This window comes from Aplosporella prunicola (genome assembly GCF_010093885.1).
Source record: "Aplosporella prunicola CBS 121167 unplaced genomic scaffold K452scaffold_2, whole genome shotgun sequence".
Lineage (NCBI taxonomy): Eukaryota > Fungi > Ascomycota > Dothideomycetes > Botryosphaeriales > Aplosporellaceae > Aplosporella > Aplosporella prunicola.
The window spans coordinates 1,282,883-1,305,460 of record NW_022983530.1 but is presented as its reverse complement, the minus strand read 5'-3'; the positions used below and the strand labels follow the sequence as shown (position 1 = coordinate 1,305,460).

The 22,578-nt window shown below is 55.5% G+C and overlaps 12 protein-coding genes across 12 annotated transcripts; 6 read left to right on the top strand and 6 right to left on the bottom strand.

The window, feature by feature from the left end:
- Positions 1-470: 470 nt before the first annotated feature.
- K452DRAFT_348571 (uncharacterized protein) lies at positions 471-2,765 on the bottom strand (the record flags this gene model as incomplete). Its single annotated transcript, XM_033545547.1, has 7 exons — positions 471-564; positions 613-896; positions 951-1,047; positions 1,097-1,416; positions 1,464-1,658; positions 1,707-2,011; positions 2,759-2,765. The coding sequence occupies 7 exons, from the start codon at positions 2,763-2,765 to the stop codon at positions 507-509; spliced, it is 1,266 nt and encodes a 421-aa protein (XP_033402641.1). The 3' UTR covers positions 471-506.
- K452DRAFT_283127 (uncharacterized protein) lies at positions 2,757-4,232 on the top strand. The gene is made up of 3 exons (XM_033539718.1): positions 2,757-3,278; positions 3,468-3,609; positions 3,710-4,232. The coding sequence occupies exons 1-3, from the start codon at positions 2,800-2,802 to the stop codon at positions 3,896-3,898; spliced, it is 810 nt and encodes a 269-aa protein (XP_033402640.1). The 5' UTR covers positions 2,757-2,799; the 3' UTR covers positions 3,899-4,232.
- A 622-nt stretch (positions 4,233-4,854) lies between these two features.
- Positions 4,855-6,896, bottom strand: K452DRAFT_242151 (uncharacterized protein). The gene is made up of 3 exons (XM_033537852.1): positions 6,739-6,896; positions 5,788-6,689; positions 4,855-5,728 (listed from the first exon to the last, which is right to left on the bottom strand). Exons 2-3 carry the CDS (start codon positions 6,529-6,531, stop codon positions 4,868-4,870), a joined length of 1,605 nt encoding a protein of 534 aa, XP_033402639.1. The 5' UTR covers positions 6,532-6,689; positions 6,739-6,896; the 3' UTR covers positions 4,855-4,867.
- A 683-nt stretch (positions 6,897-7,579) lies between these two features.
- On the bottom strand, positions 7,580-8,992 carry K452DRAFT_218712 (uncharacterized protein; the record flags this gene model as incomplete). Its single annotated transcript, XM_033536376.1, has 4 exons — positions 7,580-8,279; positions 8,332-8,476; positions 8,529-8,788; positions 8,847-8,992. 4 exons carry the CDS (start codon positions 8,990-8,992, stop codon positions 7,580-7,582), a joined length of 1,251 nt encoding a protein of 416 aa, XP_033402638.1.
- Positions 8,993-9,432: 440 nt separating this feature from the next.
- Positions 9,433-10,828, top strand: K452DRAFT_263162 (uncharacterized protein; the record flags this gene model as incomplete). Its single annotated transcript, XM_033538636.1, has 2 exons — positions 9,433-9,787; positions 9,830-10,828. The coding sequence occupies 2 exons, from the start codon at positions 9,433-9,435 to the stop codon at positions 10,714-10,716; spliced, it is 1,242 nt and encodes a 413-aa protein (XP_033402637.1). The 3' UTR covers positions 10,717-10,828.
- A 357-nt stretch (positions 10,829-11,185) lies between these two features.
- On the bottom strand, positions 11,186-12,394 carry K452DRAFT_263160 (uncharacterized protein). Its single transcript, XM_033538635.1, has 2 exons — positions 11,850-12,394; positions 11,186-11,789 (listed from the first exon to the last, which is right to left on the bottom strand). The coding sequence occupies exons 1-2, from the start codon at positions 12,231-12,233 to the stop codon at positions 11,487-11,489; spliced, it is 687 nt and encodes a 228-aa protein (XP_033402636.1). The 5' UTR covers positions 12,234-12,394; the 3' UTR covers positions 11,186-11,486.
- A 308-nt stretch (positions 12,395-12,702) lies between these two features.
- Positions 12,703-14,830, top strand: K452DRAFT_294449 (uncharacterized protein; the record flags this gene model as incomplete). The annotated part of the gene is made up of 3 exons (XM_033541701.1): positions 12,703-12,914; positions 12,971-14,450; positions 14,507-14,830. The coding sequence occupies 3 exons, from the start codon at positions 12,703-12,705 to the stop codon at positions 14,828-14,830; spliced, it is 2,016 nt and encodes a 671-aa protein (XP_033402635.1).
- Positions 14,831-15,039: 209 nt separating this feature from the next.
- On the top strand, positions 15,040-16,018 carry K452DRAFT_72754 (uncharacterized protein). Its single transcript, XM_033547068.1, has 2 exons — positions 15,040-15,620; positions 16,002-16,018. Exon 1 carries the CDS (start codon positions 15,259-15,261, stop codon positions 15,586-15,588), a length of 330 nt encoding a protein of 109 aa, XP_033402634.1. The 5' UTR covers positions 15,040-15,258; the 3' UTR covers positions 15,589-15,620; positions 16,002-16,018.
- Positions 16,019-16,112: 94 nt separating this feature from the next.
- Positions 16,113-17,891, top strand: K452DRAFT_242135 (uncharacterized protein). The gene is made up of 2 exons (XM_033537851.1): positions 16,113-16,483; positions 16,608-17,891. The coding sequence occupies exons 1-2, from the start codon at positions 16,202-16,204 to the stop codon at positions 17,883-17,885; spliced, it is 1,560 nt and encodes a 519-aa protein (XP_033402633.1). The 5' UTR covers positions 16,113-16,201; the 3' UTR covers positions 17,886-17,891.
- Positions 17,892-18,155: 264 nt separating this feature from the next.
- Positions 18,156-19,232, bottom strand: K452DRAFT_337241 (uncharacterized protein; the record flags this gene model as incomplete). The annotated part of the gene is made up of 1 exon (XM_033545255.1): positions 18,156-19,232. One exon carries the CDS (start codon positions 19,230-19,232, stop codon positions 18,156-18,158), a length of 1,077 nt encoding a protein of 358 aa, XP_033402632.1.
- An 838-nt stretch (positions 19,233-20,070) lies between these two features.
- On the bottom strand, positions 20,071-20,619 carry K452DRAFT_294446 (uncharacterized protein; the record flags this gene model as incomplete). The annotated part of the gene is made up of 1 exon (XM_033541700.1): positions 20,071-20,619. One exon carries the CDS (start codon positions 20,617-20,619, stop codon positions 20,071-20,073), a length of 549 nt encoding a protein of 182 aa, XP_033402631.1.
- Positions 20,620-20,737: 118 nt separating this feature from the next.
- On the top strand, positions 20,738-21,380 carry K452DRAFT_315120 (uncharacterized protein; the record flags this gene model as incomplete). Its single annotated transcript, XM_033543836.1, has 2 exons — positions 20,738-20,781; positions 20,882-21,380. 2 exons carry the CDS (start codon positions 20,738-20,740, stop codon positions 21,378-21,380), a joined length of 543 nt encoding a protein of 180 aa, XP_033402630.1.
- Between the last annotated feature and the right edge of the window lie 1,198 nt (positions 21,381-22,578).

The window sequence follows — 22,578 nt, the reverse complement described above, 5'->3', positions numbered from 1 at the left end:
GGCAGAATGGGCGCCGACCAAGGCACCAAGGTTTCGGAAGTACCCCTGCGGCGACCGGTGAGCACGGGCCTGCATGCCGGGTGGATTTCTCACTTCCCCAGCAGTTCGGGCTACCCGTTGATTGCACGCTTCGAATACGAAAAACGTGGCGAGTCGGCTTGCAATTCACATCTCCAAAACGGGAAGGAGACATGCGTCGCTGCGCCACAAACGGTAGCACCAGTGCCTCTAGTGAGGTGCGGCTCTGCCGTGTACCAACAATTGACATAGAGGCTCTCGCCGCAAACGTTTTCTCATTGTTTAAATTTAACAAGTAATGTTTGTCTTTATGTTTGTTTCTTTGTTTGTTTAGATCTCTCAGCTATGGATTGTCAAATCGCGGCCGATGCCATGAGCTGACGTTAGCAATAACAAAATATAGCTGCAGATCATTGCGGGTAAGCACTACCCTAGCATCAAATAGTGTCGATCTATAAATACTCGTACGATACCTCCGTCAGCTCACTTCAAAGGTTTGCTCTGGCCCCAGCTGCCTTGTGTGCAACGTCTTCATACATATCATATCTGTTCAGATCAGCACTGGGCTTCGTCATCAACGTCTTGGCTACTTACAAGTTCATTTCGTCAATTGTCAATTTATCCTTTTCATTCGCAACTTTGTAAAAAGGATTCGTTGTGTTGCTCGAAAAACCAATGCGCTCAGCCATGTTCAAGCGGGCTCTGGCGCTTGCTGCTTGCACCTTTGTTGCTCGAGGCTTCCGCACGTCTTCGTAAAGTTGCAAGATCGATTTGATATCGCCACGGAAGTGTTTCTTGCTGAAGACAATGCCAAGAGCAGCAGCATCTTCGATCGCCATACAAGCTCCTTGCGACTGGTCAGGCATCATAGGATGTGCCTGTAGGCCTGTTCGTCAGTGATGCCTTACTTTAGCGAGATTAGAGCGACTCACGGCATCGCCCATGATGCAAGCTACACCCTTTTGCCAATACGAATACGGCCGATGCACCCACAGCCTCCAGGGACGAATGTCGGTTGCCACTTTCAAGCTAGGAAGAGTCAGCTCAGCCTCTAGATTATACCGATGGATATGCTTACTGATCCAAGACGTCTTTATCCAAGTCAGGATACGGTGACAACAGCTCTTCTCTTGATGCTTCGTACAGCCATCCCTCATCACCAAACTTGCCCTTCTCGCGCGGGAAAAAGCAGTAGAATGACAAGACTTCGCCGCCTTTGCAAGGGGAGAAAACGATCTTATCAATACCCTGACCGCCCCAGTACTCGATGCCACTGTTCGCAGCGAAGTCTTTCAACCCTAGCTTTTGCGCTAAACTCCTATCCACATTCGCGTGGAGACACGTCGAGGTCGAAGGCTTGCGGTCCGGGACAATACCTATAATTTTTCGGACGGCAGACTTCACTGGTTAACTTGAAGCTGTTTTCACAAAAAAGAGTCACTTACGCCAATGCCGTCTGCTCCGATAATGCAATCATGTTTGACCGTCTTTCCGTTTTCAAACGTGATGACGCCCGTGTCAAGGTCAATGTCCTTGCATTTATGATCAAGCACCAACTGCGCCGGGACGCCTTCGCCGTCTCCCACCGCAGCATCCATCAGCATCTTATGCATATCCTGGCGGTGGAACATATTGTAGACCTATAACCAATCAGCGACATCACGAGACCAGCCACACATCACACTCACCTCGCCCCAACGCTGCTCATAGTCAGCAAGGTCATAGACGTTGCCCTCGGCGCCCGTCCCCCATTCATGCCAAATTAGCTTACGCAGGACGACGGGTCGGCCCGCCGCAACATCAACGCCCCACTTGTGCAACCAGCGCGTCCCGTTTGCGGCGCAACTAATCGAGGCACCGACCTCGCCGGCGTAGTGGGCGCGCTCGTAAACGGTGCATCGATGCTCAGCGCGCCGCAGCGCCGTCGCAGCCGCTAGGCCGCCGATGCCGCCGCCAACGATTGCGATCGACAGCTGCCGCCACGCCGCGTGGTCTGGAGTCGAGTTCGCTTCTGTTGCCATGGTCTGTGTGCCGGGTTTGCTGCTGCTGCCGCTCAGGGCCGCCCCACGACGTAGCCTGCTATATACATCTGACTAGAGACGGATGCCCGGCAGGGTTCCGTCGGAGGCGGGTCGGCGCGGCCCGTGTCCGTGTCCGCGTCCGGATGCGGGGTCGCGATAAGCTTACACCCCCACTCTACTCTTTCGTCCTGACGTTTCACTTGTGTAGATAGCACGGCTTCGGAGGGCTGAAACGAGATTTCATCCAAGCATATCACCAGTATCTATACGCACACACTACGACAACAATCGGACGATCATGGAGCGCGCTAAATCTCCCATCCCGCTCCCGTCGGCGCCGTCGTTCGAAGTGGGCCCTAGCATAGTTGTTCAACCACCGCAGTCGCGGCGGGGATCAGGGCCTGGGTTGGTGCTTTTGGTGGATGAGGGATTGCCGTTGGGGCACGGAGAGGGAACATTGGATCCACCGCCTTTGCTCAAATGGGCAGAGGAGGGATTCGCGGTGGCTCAGGTCACGTTATCTAGGGGAGAAAAGTTTGAGGAGAATCTTCGACGAGCATTGAAAGAATTGAAAGAGCTGGATACATGCGACCAAAAGGAACGGTTTGGGTTTATATGTGAGTCGTGCGTTGGCCTGATAGCTTGCGAACATCACTGAGTATGCACAGCTTATTGCTCAGAATTGGAGGACCATGTTGTCGAAGCAATCAGTGTCTCACCAGCCATCGCCGCCATCATCACATATGCCGGGCGCATGCAAATGCATAAGCAGCCCTACCTCTCCCACACCAACGACTCCTCGGCATCTTCCGCACCATCCACCAAACACTACACCTACCCCGGCATAGGAAAGCACTTCATCCTCCCCGCCCACGCCTCCTACGACGGCGCAGCCGCAACGCTCGCGCACACGCGCTCGCTCGCGTTCCTGAAGCCCCTTGTCGGCGGCCCGTGGTTCGACCTCGAAGCCATATGGGAAGAGCACACGCGGTACGAGTTCGGCGAGCGGGCGGTCGCGAAGACAATGTCGACGATGGTCGCCGAGCCGTATGTCAACGACATCCCGAATCTGACGGGCGGGATTGGCCGTGACGCCTTGACGGCGTTTTATGCCCGCCATTTCATTCATGTCAATCCGAAGGATATGGGTCTGAGGCTTGTGAGCCGCACTTTGGGCATTGATAGGCTGATTGATGAGTTTGTGTGTGAGGGGATGCATGATCGCGTTATTGACTGGCTGTGAGTCTTTTCTTTTTCTTTTCTTCCTCATCCTCGCCCTCCTCGTCTGTCTTCTTCTTCTTCTTCTTCTTCTCCGCCGCCGCCCTCAGGGTCCCTAGGTTTCATCCCCTCTCTCTCCAAGGGCCTGCCACATACATGCCGTACGGTACAGTTACACACCTAGCTAACGCACACCCCCGGGTGCCCCAGCCTCCCCGGCGTCCCGCCCACGAACCGCAAATTCGAGGTCCCGTTCACAGGCATCATCAGCATCCGCGGCGACCGCCTCTTCCACGAGCACATTGCATGGGACCAGGCGACGCTGCTGCGGCAGCTGGGGCTGCTGCCTGAGGTGTGTCTCCTTCCCTTCCCTTCCCTTCCTTTCCTTCCTTTCCTTCTTTCCTTTCCACTCCCTCACCATACCAGCCCGCAGCTAACAGCACGCGCAACAGTACCTCCCCTTCCCCTACCCCCTCCCCGGCCACGACCCCCCACCCCCGGGCAAGCGCCTCGAGTACCGCGTCCCCGCTGTCGGCGTAGCTACGGCACGCAAGCTGGAGAGCGAGACCGCGGTGCCGTCGAATGAGTTGTTGGAGGTGGGGGCGGAGGGGCTTGCTGTTCGCGAGGTGGATGATGCGTAGGTGTTGGGAGATGGGGAAGTAGGGGAAGTGAGGTAATTAGGGGGAAAGAAGTACGGGAGGGTTGTTGGGGTTGTTGGGATGGTTGCGTGTGTAGGTAGGGCTGTTGCTGTAAAGGTGAAAAAGATCTATATAAAAATGAACGGGAGCGCGAGAGCTTTGGCGGGGGTGTGTTGGGTGCTATGTACGGCAGTGTCGGTGTGTGATATAGGCTTAATTAGAACCTTCTCTGTGAAGTAGGCAGCGACTACTAGAAGCGGACTTAGCGAGATCAAGCCTGCCTATTAAATTACCTGGGATTTTCTAAAAGTAAATGAAATTTAAACATGTTCTGGGGCCGTATAGTACGTACCGCTTTAACTAGGATTACTTAGTTAAGTAGAGACTCTTGACACACCCGACTTAGGGAGATATATAACCCCGCGGCCGAAAGAGGTGGTAGTGGATACTAATAATCAGTTATTGCCGCCGGTTACGTGGCAGCCATTAGCTGTTGGTAGTAATAGTGAGCGTTAGTAAGAACTACTGCTGATTATCATCTTTTTCGATAAGAAATGGTGGGATTTGAAAACGTAAGTTCGAACTGTTAATGTTCCTATATGGTCTTCGCGTTGCCTTCCATCCTCCCGGGGTGGATTGTTTCTCTTCCGTGCGGGCAGCAAAACTCCATGGTCAGGAGCTCAATGACCACATCACCCTACTAGTATTATTAGCATAGGAGATGTTAGATGGGCCCCGTTTTTATACTCTATAGTTAGGTATGGGCGATAGTTGGAAGACTAAAAAGGCCTTGGTTGCATCTACTAGTGTGGCAGCGGTAGGGGTATATAAACCATATATAGTTGCAGTATCCGCCATTAACTAAATTTGTAACGGTTTGTACACTTTCGATTCTACAGCTTAACGTTGACAAAGAGGACATGAAAACATCACCTCCCCATGCAACTGCCCAAGTGCATCCCAAACACAACCCTACACAGCACCCCCCCGCTCCCTAACCCGCCTCTCATACTGCTTCCTCGGGCTCTCCAGCCCCCTCACCACCGGCCGTCTCGGATCCCTCTCCCAAGCCAACACATCGCCCGTCTCGACCAACCAGCGCAACAACACCGCTTCCATCTCCTTAACCACGTGTTCGCACTCGCTCTCCGCCGCCAAATTATGCAGCTCGTGCGGATCCGCCCTTGGCCCACTCCGGGCATACAGCTCGGGCGGCTCATAGAGGCGCCACACGAACGTCCACTCCGCCGAGCGCACCGCAACGGCCTTGCCCACCAACTGCGGCGCCGCATGCTGCAGCGTGGCTTTCTGGTCATACGGCCAGCCCGCGGTCTCGAGCAGCGGCTCCTCGGAAACAAGGAACCCGCCTTCGCTGAACGCGAAGCGTTTCGGGTGCGGAGCGGAGCGCGTCAGGGCCGGGACTAGGGACGCGCCGTTGTGCGCCCAGGTCTGGGGCGCGTGGGCGAGGTGCAGCAGCGTGGGCGTGAGGTCGAGCAGCTCGACGAGGGCGGGGTCCGGGGCGGGGGAGGGGGGGAGCCCGGCGCCTGCGACGAGGAGGGGGGAGTGCACTAGGGGGGCGGAGAGGCCGGAGGGCCATTTTTCGATCAGCCCGTGGTCGCCGAGGTGGTCGCCGTGGTCGGAGAAGAGGAACGTGATGGTGGTGGCGAAGAGGGCGGTGCTGTCGAGGAGGTCGATTAGTCGCCCGAATTGTGCGTCTAGCCTTGTTATCATCCCATAGTAGGTTGCGGTTACTTCGGCCCAGATGGCGGGGGTAGCGCGCGAGGTGTTGTACCGCGATCGGATTGCTGCCATGTAGCCTGGCTCGTGGCCCGTCTGTAGGTGAGTGTTAGTGCGTGGCTTGCTACGTACGTACTACACCGGGGCGAAAATACCTTTTCAGCCAGCAGTGCCGGGGCCGGCATGTCTTCGCGGCTGTACATTGAGAAATAAGGCTCTTCGACCGTAAACGGGCAGTGAGGGAATATCAGCGGCAAGAACAGCACCCACGGCCCCTCCGGCGGATTCTTAAGCCACGTCTCAGCGGACCTAATAGCCGACTCGTCGTAGTCAAACGCCTCGGCCTCGTCTCTCCTTCCCCTGTAGAACAGTCTCGACCAGATACTGTCTCTCTCCTCAAGCGGGACCTTGCTAGCCCACTGTCCCTTGAAGTTGGGCGCGCCGAGTTCCGGCGTCTCGAGGAAGCCATGCTCGTCGAAACTGAGCTCCGTCACCGTGGGTGCGAACAAATCGCCTCTCGGCGCTAGGCACGCGACGTGGTAGCCGCTCTCTTTCAGGGCCCGGAAGACGTTCGGCTCCCAGGGCTTGATCAGCGTTTCGATGCTTCGATGGCCGGCCACGTGCGGGTATTGCCCCGTGAACATGCTGCAGCGCGACTGGCTGCACACTGACGCCTGGGTGAAGCAGTTGGAGAAATTGGTTCCGCGCGCGGCGAAGGCGTCGATGTTGGGCGTTTTGATGATCTTGTTTCCTGAACATCCTAGTGCGTCGTACCGTAGTTGGTCGGGCATGAAGAGCACGATGTTCGGTCTAGAGACCGCGAGACCCGTGGGCTCAGGGTCTTTTTTGTAGGGTGGAGGAGTGGCATCGACTGGATTTGAGGCTCCGGACTCTGCCATTGTGCTTGTAGATTTGCTGAAGTAAGGTAAACGGACGGACTGAGAAATACTAAGAGATAGCAGAGCAAGAAGGGCTCAATGGGAAGCAGAGAACATTTTAATTTTTCAAGGCGGCACCTACCAGCACTCGGCAATCGAGGCGAGGAGATACGCAACAACTGTTAATGCGTTAGATAGAAGCCGCTGCGAGCAAGCATTGGTGCATACATGAAGGTGGAGGTGGATCCGATGGCGCCATCGCGGCTGTCGGGGTAGTAGCCGACCGCGACATCCGAGCAATGAGGAGGTATGGGCCGGGATGCCAGACGTCGTCAAGAAAGAGGATGAATAGGATGTCCGCACTTACGTGGTTGTTTCCCTTTACTGATAACGGTTAATGTTTTGGGGGTACAGTGAAATCTCTCTATCATAGAGACAAACCGTTGTAAATGAAGACGAAGAAAAGACCTTAAGCGACGTCCGAGGAGGTCCGCATCCACAAGCAGCAAACTGACAAGCCTGTAACACAAACAAGACCCAATTACGAAGGACAGACAAAAACACACACAACAACAGCGCCCAAACCCCCGCAACGCGCAGAAATACTCTGGATATCCATCCATTCAGCAGCAGCTACATACCAATACCCACTAACCAAATATCCCAAGTCCAAAGTCCAACGACAAGAACCAAGAGAAAGAAGCGACTACCAACATAGGCGCCGGACCAAGGAGAGATCAACGCCATGCTGTATGCTGCCTGCTTGCGTGCTCCAGAGCGAGCGAGAAAGAAACGACCAAGATCAAGAACCCCTCATTGACAAGTGGACGGTAGTACCTAGTGTTCGCACGCACTCACGCTCGCGCTCGTGCTTTCTTCTTCGCTTCTTCTTTGCTTCCTCCATTACCATGATATGGCTGCATGTCCTACCTGCTGTCTCATTTCCGCTGACGATGTGATTGATGGCGGGTCATGACACTGAATCATGCCCGCAATGATAGAACGATGGAAGAACCTTGGCACCCCCACTCTCACCCCACCCCCACATCCCCACTTTCATTCCCCGGCTTCAACGTCCCCCCTTGGGCCTCTGTTGCTTGTCCTGCACGCGCCTGAACCCGCCCCGCAAAACGACGTACCGATCCTGCACGGGATCGTACGCGCCCACCACATCCATCGTGCACCGCGCCTTGGCGCCTTGCACCTCAATGAGCCCAGACACGATTACCGTGCCGCGCGGTGCCTCCAGAGCCATCGGCTTCCAGTTCTTGGCCAGCGTGGCCGAGAAAATGGTCAGTGCGATCGATGGTGGCGGGATGGGCGTAAAGTCCGGGAGACCTGCATTCTTCTCAGCGGGGGTGGTGGGGTTGGAGGAGTTGGCTTTCGAGGACGCGGATGAGGGCGCGCTGCTAGGCGTGTTGTCTTTCGTTGTGGGCGCTGCGACGGTGCGCTCTGACGAAGCAGGGTTGTTGGGCATCGGGTTCGCGCCTGGATTGTTGTTGTTGCTGTTGCTGCGCGAGGCCGCAAGCTGCTGCGCCCGTGCCATGGCCTCGAGCTGCTTTTCGAGCAAATCGGTTTTCGGGTCCGTCTTTGGGCTGAGCCCGACCCATTCCCGTATCCGGTTCATCTGCACCCGCCAGAGGTACTGCGTGCTCGCCCACGCCGACGAGGCGACGGCTTTCGGCCATAGCGCACGTTTTAATCTGTTGTAGCTGACTTGGTCTACCTCCCGCCTCGCCAGTGCAATGTAGTCGTCTCCGATCTCGATGCTGCAGCGCATTAGCAGGGAATTCGTGCGCTAAGCCTCACGTCGAAACTCACCCAGCACGTGCGTACTCCTGCGGGGGTCCGTCAGGGAATGTGATGTCCAACCAGTATCGGCCCTTGGTCACGTCGATAGGTCCGAAGCGACCAGCTAGGTGCTGGTCTCTCGCCACTGTCCCGCGTACCAACATAACGAGCGTGTCTGGCATCAATTAGTATGACCCTCTCGTGCTGCGCGCCATGTCCGTACGTACTCCGTATGTGTTCGTGTCTCTTGCTGTCTCCAGCTATCTTTCTGAACTCCTGCCACTCTGGATCCGATCCTCTGTAGAACCTCCTCGGCAGCGGCTTGGGCCATCCTAACGGTATGAATAAGGAATCGTCTTCATATTCCTCGTCCTCGTACTCTTCGCCCTCTTCCTCGTCTTCGTCGACTATTTCTATGGTCGGCGACAGGACGAAGATGATTGAACCGAGGACAACTGCGGTATAAATGGATCCGTGGATGACGCGCCTGGCAAGATATGCGGTCAGCGACAAGCCCGAGGCGGGCGGCAGAAGCGGGAACAAACCTCCAGGTGAAGAATGGCTGCTTGAAGCGCACCGGCTGTATCCGCACGGCGGCGGGGTGTGCATGGTGTTGGGCGATGCTCCGTCGAGCAAGCGGGGCGGCCTGGCGAAATGCGCGAAGGGAGCGGGCGCCGGTTGACTTGAACATCGGAGAGGAGTTGGAGTGCTCGCGAGGCTACCGCTGGCGGACCGGTGGCGGAGCGGGCATGAAAGTCGTGGCGCGTTGGGGTGGAAGAATGCGGGCTGGGGTATCGTTTGAGGGCGGTTTCGGGGGGGAAAGTAATTAAATTGCGAGTGAGGGAGGACGAGGGTTGAGGCGCTGCGATGGGAAGGAAGAAGCGGCGATTCGGGTTGCGCGCGGGCGAAGACCTCCGGGGCTCTGGCAGGCACATGCGCCGCCGTCATTCCATGGTTTGGGCTCGGCTGAAATAGTCGTGGCCACAAACACAATCTTTCCCTTGTATATTCCGGCCACGACTAAATTATACCACCCGGCCCCGGCGTTTCCTTTCGCCGACCGCCAGCGCCATCATCGACGTGGGCATCGTCACGCCCGCACCTATCAACTCTTCCACTGCACATCCCACCATGAGGCTTTCCGGGAGCTTCGTTGCTCCTTCGCTGCTCGCCCTCACCGGCTCTGCCGTCGCCGGCCCCGCCGTTGGCCATGTCTACATCCACGACGTCGACTCGCCCTCGCATACCGCCTCCGCGCCAGCTCAGACCCTCAGTCCGCAGGAAGCACGCCTTGTTTTTGCCCAGCGGTTGGGTTTGTCCCAGTACCACAGCCTGAAGGGTGCCGCCGAGCAGACGATCCAGTATATCAATGACTTTGGCGGAAAACAACATGCTTTGTTCGGTGATGACGAATCCAGCGACGACGCTAGGCAAGTCATGGTGTTTGTTGAGGGCGTCAAGGACTCTGATGGTACGAGGATCTCAAGTCTCTTTGGTCTTGATTGCCATTGCTAACGGGAGCTGTCAGCCCTGAAACTGGATAAGCTGTCCTCTTTTGTTCTCAGCAATTCGCCCAGCGCCGACGCCAACTCCCGGTTGTTGGAGGATTTCACGCTCCAGTCCGAGCACCTTTCATCGTCACTCCGCGACCATGACTCGCACTCTGTCCCTCAACAGGTCTCCGAGATTCTGCGTGCCATTCCCGAGGATGTCGAGACCAGGACCAGCAACGGACGCATCCTGGCGCACATCAAGAACTCCGCCAACATGGAGGCCGACAAGCTCAGCGCTACTATCCGCCAGCTGGCTGATGCTTGTGCTTCCCGCTTCCCCCTCACGCTCGTCGTGCTGCCTCCCACTTCTGGCAGCGTCTCCAAGCGTGCCTCCAACGCGTACGGCGAGTATGACGTCCCCAAGCGTTCGGCAAACGCGCAGCGCAAGAGGCCTGAAGCCATTCTGTCCGAGTCGGTCAACGACTTCATCGAATCCGTCGAGGACACGATTGCTTCTGCCAGCGAGCTTGTCAGCCACGTGGATGCTGCTAGCCCTCTGAGGGGCATTCTGCCCGCCTGCTTCGCGTCGCAAGCCGCGTGCGAGTCTGCGACTAACAACTGCACCGGCCACGGCAAGTGCTACAAGAAGTACACGGACAAGGACAACAACAACCGGGCCTGCTACACCTGCAAGTGCACGCCCGATGTCAAGCAGACCAAGGCTGGCAAGAAGACCACCAACTACGGCGGCCCCGCTTGCCAGAAGAAGGATGTCGTGATGCCCTTCTGGCTCTTCGCAGGCTTTGCGATTGCCATGTCCTTCACGATTGCTTGGGCCATTGGACTCTTGTTCAGTATGGGCAGCGAGGAGCTGCCGAGCGTCATTGGTGCTGGTGTGTCTGGCCCGTCCGCCAGGCATTAAAAGGCACGCGTGGCCCCAGAGACGTACTTGATGAATGGGGGGGGGGTGGGTGATGCGCGTCTAATCCGTAGAATGAGACGCTGTAGGTTTCAAACTATGTATAGTCACGGTTGTTTCAGGGTGATGGCGTACTGCTTGTTTCGTGTTAGATATACAGATATACAATTTTTCAATTCCTCCAGTCCGTAATGCCCGTCACCGGGAACCGAGATTCACCGCCTAGCGAGACGCGGGACGATACAAGCTGTCCCTATAGAGTATTTCCTGCCTAGCCCACAGCCCGAGTTCTGGGTGTGGGTAAAAAGGTCTTGGAGCACACACAGACTCTACACATCGTACTAGGTCTCTTCTTCTACTCAGTACATGTATTGCCATCTCGCTAAATGGTGAATCTCGCCTTATGGTGACGGACGTTAATGTCTGTCATCATTAGGCGAGATTCACCGCCTAACGAGGTAATGCCGGTTATACGGAGAGAAAAATGCAGTTAAATGTTTATAGTACGTATGCGCTAAGACCTTTTTATTCATATCCAGGACTCAGGCTTGTAGCTAGATGAGTATTCCATAGGGATTGCTTATCCATCCCTATCTCGCTAACGATGAATCTCACTTGACGGTGATGAACGTTACAAAAAGTGATATACATCAGTACGCGCGTCTGGTCCTCTGTTCCAGAAAGCCCAGCCCCTTCACCAATCGACAAACCAAACGCCTCGACACCGGCAAATGCATACTTGATCATATCACACTCCTCTGGAGCGCAAGGCTCTATTTCTTGCCCTTGCTCTTCCTCTTGGGGGTGCCGGGGCTGCCGGTATCAACCAAAACAGCGTCGCTACCGCTGGTGGTCGGTCTGCTGCCAGCGCTCGTCGTGGGCCTGCTGGTGGGGGCCGAGTCTAGCTCTTTCATAAAGTCCTCGGAAATGGCGGCCTTCTTCCTGCTCCACCACTCCTTCTCGGCCTCGGTCTGCGCCTGCAGCTCGTCGACGCGGGCGCGCAGGAGCTGGTTCTGGGCCATTTCGGAGGCGTTCTGGAAGATGGTTTGACCCCAGCCCGGCGCGAATGCGTTGGCCTATACAGAAAAATATCAATCAGAGCGAAGCAAGGGAGAATTGGAAATCGCTAAGCATACCTCACTGACGACGTCCCTCAGCTCAGCCTCAACCTCCTTCTCGGCGCGCTGGAAGCGCTGCCACAGGTCGTCGCCGACGCTGCCCCTTTGGAGCAGAACCTGAAGGGCTTGCTTGGAGCTGCGGAGCTCGACGATGCGGTGGATGTCGTCGACGGCGCGGCGGAGGAGAGCGGCCTTGAGCACGCTGTCGGGCACCTTGGGCTCCGATTCGATGTGCAGCAGCGACAGGTAGATGTTGCGCGTGAGGTGCGGCGGGAACCAGGGCGCGAGCGAGGCGGCTTTATGGGCCTTGCGCGCACGGTAAAGGTGCGAGAAGGTGGCCAAAGAGCCGATGAGCACGCCTAGGTAGGCGAAGGGGATCGCGAGAGAAATCCAGTCGACCATGATTGCGGTTGCGGTGTGGTTATGCGGGTGTCCGCGGCGAAAGAGGGTATGGGCGGCGAGGTTGCTTGGCTAGGAGACGGACGGGTCGACTTGGTGGCTCGCGGAAGGAGTGGATGGCAGCATGGAAGTGCACCGGGCTTTGTGGGTATAGCTGGCGCTGAGCAACGCAAAGGAAACCGTGTCGAAACGGCCTTTCTAATTATGTGCCGCGGTCCACCGCCTTTGGGGCATTGACGTAGCACGCACCGCACGCACCTGGCACGCTGGAAGAGCTTAGGTCCGTTCGGAGCTTCCACCTTCGACTCTTGACTGCTCTTGTCGCAACCGTCGCAACCGCGCCGCTTTCGCTCTTAAACAAATCTCCCTGCACCTTCCCGTTTCCCGGCACCTCGTCTTTTCCACACCAACCCCGCTCCGAGCTTCTGTCTCGACTCACCATCCGCGCGCCACCGACCGCCCGCCCGCTGCCATGATACTCCGCTTCCAGAGCCGGAACGGCCAGTTTCGACTCACCGTCGACCCCAAGGATGACTTCACCTCTGTCGCCTCCCAGATCGCCGAGAAGCTTCCTCCGTCGGTCGACATCGCGTCCATCACTATCAGCCCCAAGCCGCAGGACAAGACGGCTTCGCGGGCGCTCAACACGCTCAAGGGCGTGAGCTTCGAGAAGATCGGCTTGACGTGAGACCATCACCTCTTACACTCCTATACCCCTACGCAGAACTAACGCTGCCCAGGAACGGCTCGCAAGTCTTCCTCGACTATCAAGAACAGGACGCTGCGACCAATGGCCAGGCACCCGCCCCCACCGCCGCGGCGGCGTCACATCGCCTTAACGGCAAGGCCATCGACCCTTCGGAGATTCCAGCAGCTGCCAAGCTCCACCTTGGCCAACACGCAAAGCTCATCAAGAACCCTTGGGAAGTCGTGAAGCAGTCTCCGCTGGACAACCGGTTAGACAAGCTCGATGGCAAGATTCCCAGGCCCCGCGACCAGAAAATGTGTAGGCATGGACCGAAGGGCATGTGCGACTATTGCATGCCTCTCGAGCCGTACGCACCGGAGTACCTGGCGGACAAGAAGATCAAGCACCTCTCGTTCCACTCTTACTTGCGGAAGATCAACTCCGGCAAAAATAAGCCCGAATCCGGAAGCTCATATATGCCGCCACTTAGCGAGCCGTACTACCGTATACGTCCCGACTGCCCGTCCGGACACGCGCCGTGGCCCGAAGGTATTTGCAGCAAGTGCCAGCCGAGCGCTATCTCCTTGCAGCCTCAGGAGTACAGAATGGTGGACCATGTGGAGTTTGCCTCGCCAGATCTCATCAACACTATGCTGGATTTCTGGAGGCATTCAGGTTGCCAGAGGTTAGGCTTTTTGTATGGTCGCTATGAGGAGTACACGGAGGTTCCACTTGGCACGAAGGCTGTGGTAGAGGCGATTTACGAACCTCCGCAGATTAACGAAATGGACGGCATTTCGCTAGGCGAGTGGGAGAACGAGAAGGAGGTGGATGAGGTTGCGCGTTTGTGCGGTATGGAAAAGCTCGGTGTCATCTACACAGACCTTTTAGATGCAGGCGCGGGTGATGGATCCGTTATTTGCAAGCGCCATGCCGACTCGTACTATCTCTCATCGCTGGAAATCGTCTTCGCAGCGAGATACCAGGCAAGGCATCCTAGGCCGACAAAGTGGAGCGACACTGGCCGATTTGGATCGAACTTTGTCACTTGCGTCATCACTGGTGATGAAGAGGGCCAGATCGCCATCTCTTCTTACCAAGCTTCGAACGCTGCGGTGGAAATGGTGAGGTCCGAAATCATCGAGCCGTCGGCAGACCCCACGGTCATGCTGGTGCAAAACGAGGAGGAAGACAATGCTCTTGGACGGTCACGTTACATTCCGGACGTGTTCTACAGGCGGAAGAATGAGTATGGCGCGAACGTGCAGGAGAGCGCGAAGCCGGCCTTCCCTGTCGAGTACCTCCTCGTTACGCTCACGCATGGTTTCCCTACGGCGCCCAACCCGCAGTTTACTCAAGGTTTCCCGGTGGAGAATCGCGAAGGTTTGGGTATCACCCAGGAGATCGGCGCGCTGGCGAAGCAGCTCAAAGCAAAGGACAATGGTCTGCAACTTAGTGAACCGACCGGCCTTGCTGCAGTGGCAGATTTCCACCTCCTCTGCTTCGTTCACGGCCTCGATATCCTGAGCAAGGTATGTTGCGAAATCACCGGTTCATCCTTCTCTACTAACCTATTTTCCCCGCACAGGACGAAGAGCAACTCCTCTGCCGCGTAGCAACCTCGCACGACGTGTCTGTCGGCACTCAGCTGCAGTTCACGCCAGGCTGGGCGACGCTATTGACCATTCTGAAAGAGACTGGTGAGCACTCCTCTACATCCCAGCAATTCACACGACACGAAAAAGACCCTTCAGTTCGCGCAGGACCGTCAATGTCCGAGGCAGGCAGCCGCAGCCGCAAGCGCGGCTTTGCCGAGGTTGACGACGGCTCCACCATATCCTCCCAACAAAGCCCCAACGGCACCGACAGCGAACAGCTTGCTAAGCGCGTTAAGGGCGTTAGCTTGAAGTGATTTGATGCCGATTTCTTGCAAAGGAGGTCGGGGTCGAAGCACCTGTCTTGCAGCTCGCTAGGTCCTCTTCTCCTCGTCGTCGTCGGCTTCGTCGTCCCCTATTATACATATACAGCACCCACCACCACCACCTTGCAAACCCTCCTAGCAATACACTAGTACCTAGCCTCGCCGCGGCCCTCTTGCTGCTTCTGCTGCTGCTTGCACACGCTCGCCAGCCGTCACTCACACCTACCTTCCTTCCCTGTACCGAGCCTTCAGCCAATGCCGAACACACCCCTTACCCACCCATCCACCTACCCATTCTTCCAAGCGCGCCTCATTGCGCATTGACTATCTACTTCTCCTTTCTGGTAACGCGGCGTTAGATACGTGGAAGACGAGCATGAGCACGGAAACACGGCCTATGACAGCAGGGGGCGGGGGGAATGATCAAGACGATGCCTTGCTTCTTTTTCTTTTTCCTTCTTCTTTCTCTGAGAATTCTGCGTCTTCTGAATCTTCTGAATCTTCTTCGGAGTCTTCGTTTCTTGCTGCTAGCTCTTGGCTTCCTGGCTTCTTGCGCGCTTGCTTGCATCACGGGCTCTGGACTGGCGATGGCGATGGTGATGGTGATGGCGGCGGGAGTGGCCGTGGCCGTGGCGGTTTTGTGCTCGTTCTTCTCGCTAGGTTGGTCGGTTGGTGGTCGGTGCCGTAGTGGAGTGGAGGTGCGGGTGCTCGGTGGCGTATGGCTGGTCGGGGTGAGCGGGCGTGCGTAGGTAGGTAGGTAGGTAGGTAGGTAGGTAGGTAGGTAGTAGGAACGCTGGCTGACTGGCTGGCTTGGAGTCGATGCGCGCGCGGTGCGTGAAAGAAAGTGCGTTGCTGTCTGCTGCCTCTTGGGTTTTTCTACCATCGCTTGCTCTGCCTGGCGGTGAAAGCTCTTCCGTTAAGCATGTATGTGTTTACCTCGCGGGATCTAAGTCGGTGCCGCGCTTCCCTGTCATCTATTTCTACCACCGCCACCACCACGACATGAAGATGCGGTTCTTGGCCTCGCCTACTAGTTAACTAACATTTACGCATGCGAGTCACGCCACCCGCACACAGCACTGGGTGTGGGATAGGTAGATAGATTAGGATAGATAGGTTAGGTTAGGCCGATCCGATCGGCTCGGCTTTTGCGCCTAAAGAGGTAGGTAGGTAGGTAGGAGGGATTGGGAGCGGACCAATCGGAGCAGGGGAGGAGTGAACGTGGAGAGGATGCTTGCGCGTTTGCTTATATATAAGTAAGTTGTTTGTTCTACTTTGTTTTTCGAGTCTGTTGCGTTCTTCCCTACCTAATCTCATTCAGTTGTCGTCTCCGTCGTCTCTCCTCTCGAAAGTCCGCCTAAAATGAAAATAAAAAAACTCACCCCGCGGCTCTGGTCCGGGGTTTTGCTCCTATGGGCGACTGCTGCTTTTGCTGTTGCTGCTGCAGAAGAGGGGGCAGCGCAATTCAACCCCCTGCACCATCTAGGCGGCAATGGGCAGTGGTTCCCTGGCCCGGATGTCTGGGGCTTAGGCTCAAGTCTGCCCGCGGGCTGTGGGGTGCAGCGGGTGGCGTTTCTGGCGAGACATGGGAGCCGGTTTCCTGATGCGGGGGCTTGGGCGGAGTGGGTTGCATTGGGGGAGAAGGTGAGATATGGTGTTTTTCTTGATCGTTTTGGTTGATTTAACAAATGTTTGTCACGGTGATGGGAGGGGAAAAGGGAGCGGGAGTGAGAGCGTAGGAGCTGGAACTAACCACTCTCTCACATAGATCCACGCCGCGAACTTCTCGACCCGCACCCCAGAGCTCCACTTCTTGCACACCTGGCACCCCGTCCTGACGGACCCGGCTAGCCAGCTCACGAATCTCTCCCGCACTGGCAAAGCCGAGCTCAGCGCCATGGGCGCCGCGTACCGCGCGCGCTATCCTGCACTGCATCCCTCTGCTTTCTCCGCTAACAACAACACCACGACGCCGCCACTCGCCCTATTCGCAAACGCCTACGCCCCCTCCCCCCGCGTCCTGGACTCAGCGCAGCTGTTCGCACGCGCGTACCTCGGCCGCAGCAACACTAACAGCACCCACGCGGGCACGATCTACCTCATCAACGCGACCGCGCCTTACCCCGCGCTCTCCGGCAACTCGCTCGCCCCGACGGACGCCTGCCCGCGCTACGTCGACAACAGCGGCGGCAGCGCCAAAGACGCCTGGGACGCGGCATGGGCGCCACAAGCCGCGGGACGGCTGAACGCGCTGCTAGACGGGGGGTTGGCGTTTGCGGCCGAGGACGTCAGCACGATGGCGTATCTGTGCGGGTTTGAGAGCCAGATCCTCGGCCGCGTGGCCGCGTGGTGTGGCGTTTTGACGGGAGAGGAGGTGCTGGCGTATGAGCGCGCGCAGGATATTAGGTATTGGTTTGGTTCGGGGCCTGGGAATGGGGTTGGTAAGGCGGCGATGAGGGGCGTGCTTGGGGGGGTGTTGGGGTGGTTGGGGGGTGGGAGTGGTGGGGGTGGTGATGGGAGTGCGGTTGGAGGGCAGCGTCTGCTCCCCCTCTTCGCGAACGATGGCCAGATTGCGCAGATGGTCGCTGCGTTGGACGTGTTTGCCGATGGTGAGGCGCCAGCGTTAAACACCACAGTGCAGAAGCGGGGAAACGGCACGTTTCGCTCGAGCCACTTCGTCACGATGAGGGGGACTGTGACGCTGGAGCTGTGGGGCTGTTCTGCCTCAAATTCCTCCTCCTCCTCCTCCTCCTCTTCTTCTTCTTCTTCTTCTTCCACCTCTCCGTCCTCTGTCTCAGCACTACCAACCTTCGTGCGCGTCCTGCTAAACGACGCGCCGTACCCGCTGCCCTACTGTGCTGGGGGTCCGGGGCGCACGTGCGAGCTTGCGGAACTGGTTCGTTATGTAGAAGCGAAGAGGGCGGCTGAGGGCGGGTTTCAAGGTGTTTGTGGGTTGGATGATGAGGGGGATGGCGAAGCAGTGCCGTTTTTTGAGGATGTGGAGAGGGGGGTGGGCGAGGGCTGGATGTGGGGGGTTGGTGTTTAGTGCGAGGGGGAGGAGGGTAGTTGGGGTGGTGTGGATGTGTGTTGTGTACTGTATACTGTGCTGTAGTAAATCGTACTATATGAAAGGATTTTAGAGCGGGTAGAAGTATCTTTTCCGCTAGCCTAAATATAATACAATATCACTGAAGAAACAAGATCTGCTTTCCAGGAAGTGGTATCTCTATCTGCTGACTGAGGAAATTATAAAGCGCTAATTTGTGGAATCGGATTCAACATGAAATGGACTTCCTATTGTTTCAAGAAGAATCCCCTATAAAAACTCAACTAACTGGCGGACAAGAAGCTCCACATCTGGGTCCTCTGCAAGATCGTCCTCATCTAGAGAGATACCATAACCAGCTGCTTCCTCCTTGGCCTCTTTGTATGGTCGGAGTATATCAAAGAAAGCGATCAATCCCTCTTTAACACGGTTGCTGGCCTCAGTAAGCTGCTGGCGTGCCATGTCTTTCTTGATCCGCAACTTCCAGTCTGCACACGGTTGGTAAGATTTTCGCAACACTTGACAAAGAAGGTCCTCGCGCTGGTCCGATATTGAAGCATCTGGTTCTCTGAGGAAATAGCATGGATGAAAGCCTTTCACAACGTGGACCTGGCGAGAACGAATCGTCAACCGCCGCACTTCCAAACGACAAGCGCCGTCCACTGATGAGCAAAGGTCGCGTGCAATGGGATGGTCGAAGCGGCCCCAAGTCTCGTCGAGCTGGCCTTTGGTCAAGCATTGACAAGAAATTATTGCGTTTGGCTTGAAAATGTCGAGAAATTCGATTGCCAGATCGAAGGCTTCGGGGATGGCTTTTGACAGTTCTTCGAAGGTCATAGTATTGCGTTTCGCTTTACTCAGGAGAGGAATAATGTCAATGATGACAATGTCGTCCAGCGAAAGGCCTATACTGGTGAAAAACCAACTCAGCCAGTCGAGGGTGGGAGAGTGCTCAAGCATTTGGTCGTAGTCCTCATCGTGGAAGTTGCAGGGATTGATCAGTAACAAGACTGGGAAAAGCAGGTTTCCTCGGAGAAGCCTTTTGAAGTTATCGGAATTTTGTTCGGGAAGATTCCAGCGGTCGCAGAAGCGTTGAGCTTTTGCGAAGTACTCATGATTTTCTTCGATAAGAAGTTCTTGATGTGTTTGGTCCAACTTTGGATTCAAACATTCGTTGACGAATTCATCTGTGGAGATAGTAGTTGGCGGGCGCTCCTTGAGGTAGAAAGAGCTGAATCCGACCGGGTCCTCGATTGTGTTTTCGAAATCTCTGCGGGGGGCATCTTTGTCTCTTCCTAAGGACAGGCGTTCCAGTTCTGTAACCAAATTTGGAAGAATAGAAGTCATGGAGGCAGACACTGGCAGAAGTAGATAAAGTGCTTCGTTATGCCGGGAAGAAGCTGTATAGATCAGAACATTTATAACCTAGCGCTAAGGCATCTAATCCCTCACTGAGATAGATAGCATGCGAGAGCATAGCCGGAGTTCTTGTTTCTATATTCGCTTGCAGACCGGCAACTGAAGGTTAGTTTATAATTTATCACTGCAAACGGTCCACATAATTGCGTCCGAAGGGAAGCTAAAAACTATCGGTACATTAGATAAATTTAAGGTGCTAACGCCTTTCACAACCGACTGCCGTCTTTTTGAGCTTTTACTCACCCTAAGTAATAACAGACCTGCAAAACCATACGGTATACTTTCTACTCCTAGATAGTATATATCTTTATTCTTTATAAGCACCTTTAAACTCTTCGAATATTTTATTTTCGTGCCCTTATAGTCTACTCTAGGACTTGTATATATCTTTACCTTTATATCCTCATAGTATACTTTAGGACTTATATGTTTATTTACTATTATATCTTTCTAAATACTATCGTATCTTATATCTTTTTACTTTTATATAGTTATATAGTGCTTACTAGCCGTAGCATAATAATCTAATTATAACTAGTTAAGGAGTACTCTATAGGTATCGTAGACCTTACTTATTATATATTTAAGATGTAGGTAAAATATCGAGAAAGGGTAGGTATAATATATGTACAAGCCGTATATATCTATTTATAAATACAAATACATCTAAATCCAGCAAAACACAAACCCCCTATTTCGCGCCCACCACACCACCATCACCAACCCCAACACCAGCCCTCGCCTCGACCTCTCTCCCCTCGAGCTCTCACACCAGCACCTCACAGCCCTGCAACTCCCTCACAGGCGCCGCCGCAGCCAACTCCACGACGCCGACGCCCGCGCGCTCCTTGCCCCCAATAGGCGTGGCCGCAAGCTCAGCCGGCAAACCCGACAGCTGCGACGGTGGTGGCGCAGTGCCATTTTCGCGCCCGCGAAGCCGCCGCCGCCGTCGCTTGCATGTCACTGCGGCCAAGACGCCCAGCGCCGCGGCCGCTGCCGCGCAGCCAATTGCTATGTCGGCGACGGCGCTGGGCGCGAGCTCGCTGCTGCGGGTACTAGCATCCAGAAGCACGAGATCCCTCGAGCGGATGTTACAGCGGACCCACTGGTCCGAGGCGTTATAGCCGTCGGCGCAAGTAGTGAAGCGAGGACAGCAAGCCCTGGCCGTGCCGGGGGCGAGCTGGGCGCAAGGCACGGGGGCGGGGTCGGAGGCGCCGAAGGCGGCGTTGCAGACGTCGGATTGGCGGGGGAAGAGCTGGAGGAGGGGCGGGATGCTGGTGGTGAGGATGAGGGTTGGGAGGGTAAGGGAGAGCATGGTAAGGTTAGAGAATTGTAGATGGCTGAACTAAAGAGTAGAGAGAAGAGAGAGACAGAGAGAGAGAGAGAGAGAGAGAGAGAGAGATACTGAGAGACACAAACTCACTTAAACAAGCATGAGCACGCTCCCGACTTGCCAGGACCAAGTCTTCATGCACCAGTGAGCAGGTCCCTGGGCGGTCTTGCCGACCTTATACTTACTTACTGCTTCCTCGTTGTTCTCAGCAGCCAACAGCATGTCTATACATGCGATGTGGCAGCTGCGCTGGCGGCGGGTCTCACTTCTTCTCTTCTTCTCTTGTTTCTGTCTGGCAGCGAAACACTCTTCTCGACTATGGTTCCTGGAGCAGCAATGTACCGGAGAAAGCGTTCGTGGTCGCAAGCCAGAAAGGCGACAATACCAGCTGGTTCGCAGAGCAATTCCCGGACTGGGCGCGCTACATCTACGTCGTCGACGACGCAACAGCAAGCCTAACCGTGCCGGCAAACAAAGGCCGCGAAGCCATGGTCGACCTCACGTACACAATCACCTTAGGTATCCTAACTCCTCTCCCCTTCCCTAGCTTCCTCATCGACAACTACGACGCCCTCCCAAACAGCATGCTCTTCCTGCACGCGCAACGCTACCAATGGTACAACGACGACCCCGACTACGACGGCGCCTACAGCTGCCGCACCTGCGCTGCGCCTGGGTGCTCGGCGGTGGCTGCTGGAAACGGAGCTGGAGGACGCGATCAGTGGCCGCTTGCTCGAGTATAGCTGGCATGGTGAGTGCGTGTGGGCGTTGTGGCACGCCCCGGCGTGTGGTGATGGTTGTCGCGCCGTCCCGCTCCAGCCGATCACATCCCTGCTTCCCGAATCCTCCCGTCCGTCCCGCCCGCCCGCCCGCCCGCTGACGAGTGCGCTAGTGCTTTTCGGCCAAGAGCCCATCCACTGTCACTGCGAACCGAGATCACCGTCTGGCGAGATAGGAGATAATATAATTAGTCCCGATAGAGTACTCCTTGCCTAGCTCCTAGCCCAAGTCTTAGGTATGGGTGAAAAGGTCTTAGGGCACACATAGGCTCTATATATCTTAACTAGGTATCTTCTTCTACTCTATACAATTATCACTATTTCGCTTTACGGTGCATCTCGCTTCACGCTGACGGACGTCAACGCTTTTAACCATTTTACTGGTTTTCTAAACAGAATCAACTACACATTTTGACGTGTAGTGAATACAAGGAAAAAACATAGTACGGATATCTTAAGACGGTAAGGGTGTAAAAGCAAACCAAGTATCTATTCAAGTTAGCTTTGCCAACTTAAAACAATCAAAACGCGAATACATAGCCGCAAAAAGCATCACTGACTCACCACTGTGTCAATCAATACTTAAGGCTACTCCAATAGTTGGAAGCAGCAACACAATCAGTGCGTGGAGCTGATCAGCAGGCTCGAACGGCATATGGATGAGGCGTTGAGAAGAGTAATCAATGGGAGGATACTGAAGGCAGCAAGGACTGCAAGCCACAGCAACCACTCAGCAAGCCGAACCGCGCTACCGTAGCACACCTCAGCAAAGCTCGTCGCTGATACCACTCAGCACGTTCTATCAACGACGCTCAGCGCAAGCGATACCAGTTCCGATGCCGCGCCGTTTCCCCAATCCCAATGGATATTTGCCTCCTTGACTTTCGCAGCCCTGATGCTAAGAGCCCCTTTTTCGCTATCGTTTAACTCCTTTTCTAGGGCTGAATTCATTGTAGAGATTAGTAATGACGATTGAATTAGGATGTGCTACTACGCCTTTGATGGAGATGGGGACGTCATTTACTCGTTACGGGATAGTTGTCTTGTCAGTATGCTCTGAAAGGCTTTGTGTAGTTACCGCCCGGTGTTTGAAAGCTTGGTGGAACAAGAACAGGGATATAGTTGCGATGGGTTGAGGAATCACTGTACCAGAGGCCTTGAT

Coding starts and splice junctions, on each gene's coding strand:
- K452DRAFT_283127 (XM_033539718.1), top strand. CDS start 2,800: ATGCATAAGCAGCCCTACCTCTCCCACACCAACGACTCCTCGGCATCT. Junction 3,279..3,467: donor GATCGCGTTATTGACTGGCT/GTGAGTCTTTTC, acceptor CGGGTGCCCCAG/CCTCCCCGGCGTCCCGCCCA. Junction 3,610..3,709: donor AGCTGGGGCTGCTGCCTGAG/GTGTGTCTCCTT, acceptor CACGCGCAACAG/TACCTCCCCTTCCCCTACCC.
- K452DRAFT_242151 (XM_033537852.1), bottom strand. CDS start 6,531: ATGGCAGAGTCCGGAGCCTCAAATCCAGTCGATGCCACTCCTCCACCC. Junction 5,729..5,787: donor CGGCACTGCTGGCTGAAAAG/GTATTTTCGCCC, acceptor ACTCACCTACAG/ACGGGCCACGAGCCAGGCTA.
- K452DRAFT_263160 (XM_033538635.1), bottom strand. CDS start 12,233: ATGGTCGACTGGATTTCTCTCGCGATCCCCTTCGCCTACCTAGGCGTG. Junction 11,790..11,849: donor TGAGGGACGTCGTCAGTGAG/GTATGCTTAGCG, acceptor TTTTCTGTATAG/GCCAACGCATTCGCGCCGGG.
- K452DRAFT_72754 (XM_033547068.1), top strand. CDS start 15,259: ATGATCAAGACGATGCCTTGCTTCTTTTTCTTTTTCCTTCTTCTTTCT.
- K452DRAFT_242135 (XM_033537851.1), top strand. CDS start 16,202: ATGAAAATAAAAAAACTCACCCCGCGGCTCTGGTCCGGGGTTTTGCTC. Junction 16,484..16,607: donor GGGTTGCATTGGGGGAGAAG/GTGAGATATGGT, acceptor TCTCTCACATAG/ATCCACGCCGCGAACTTCTC.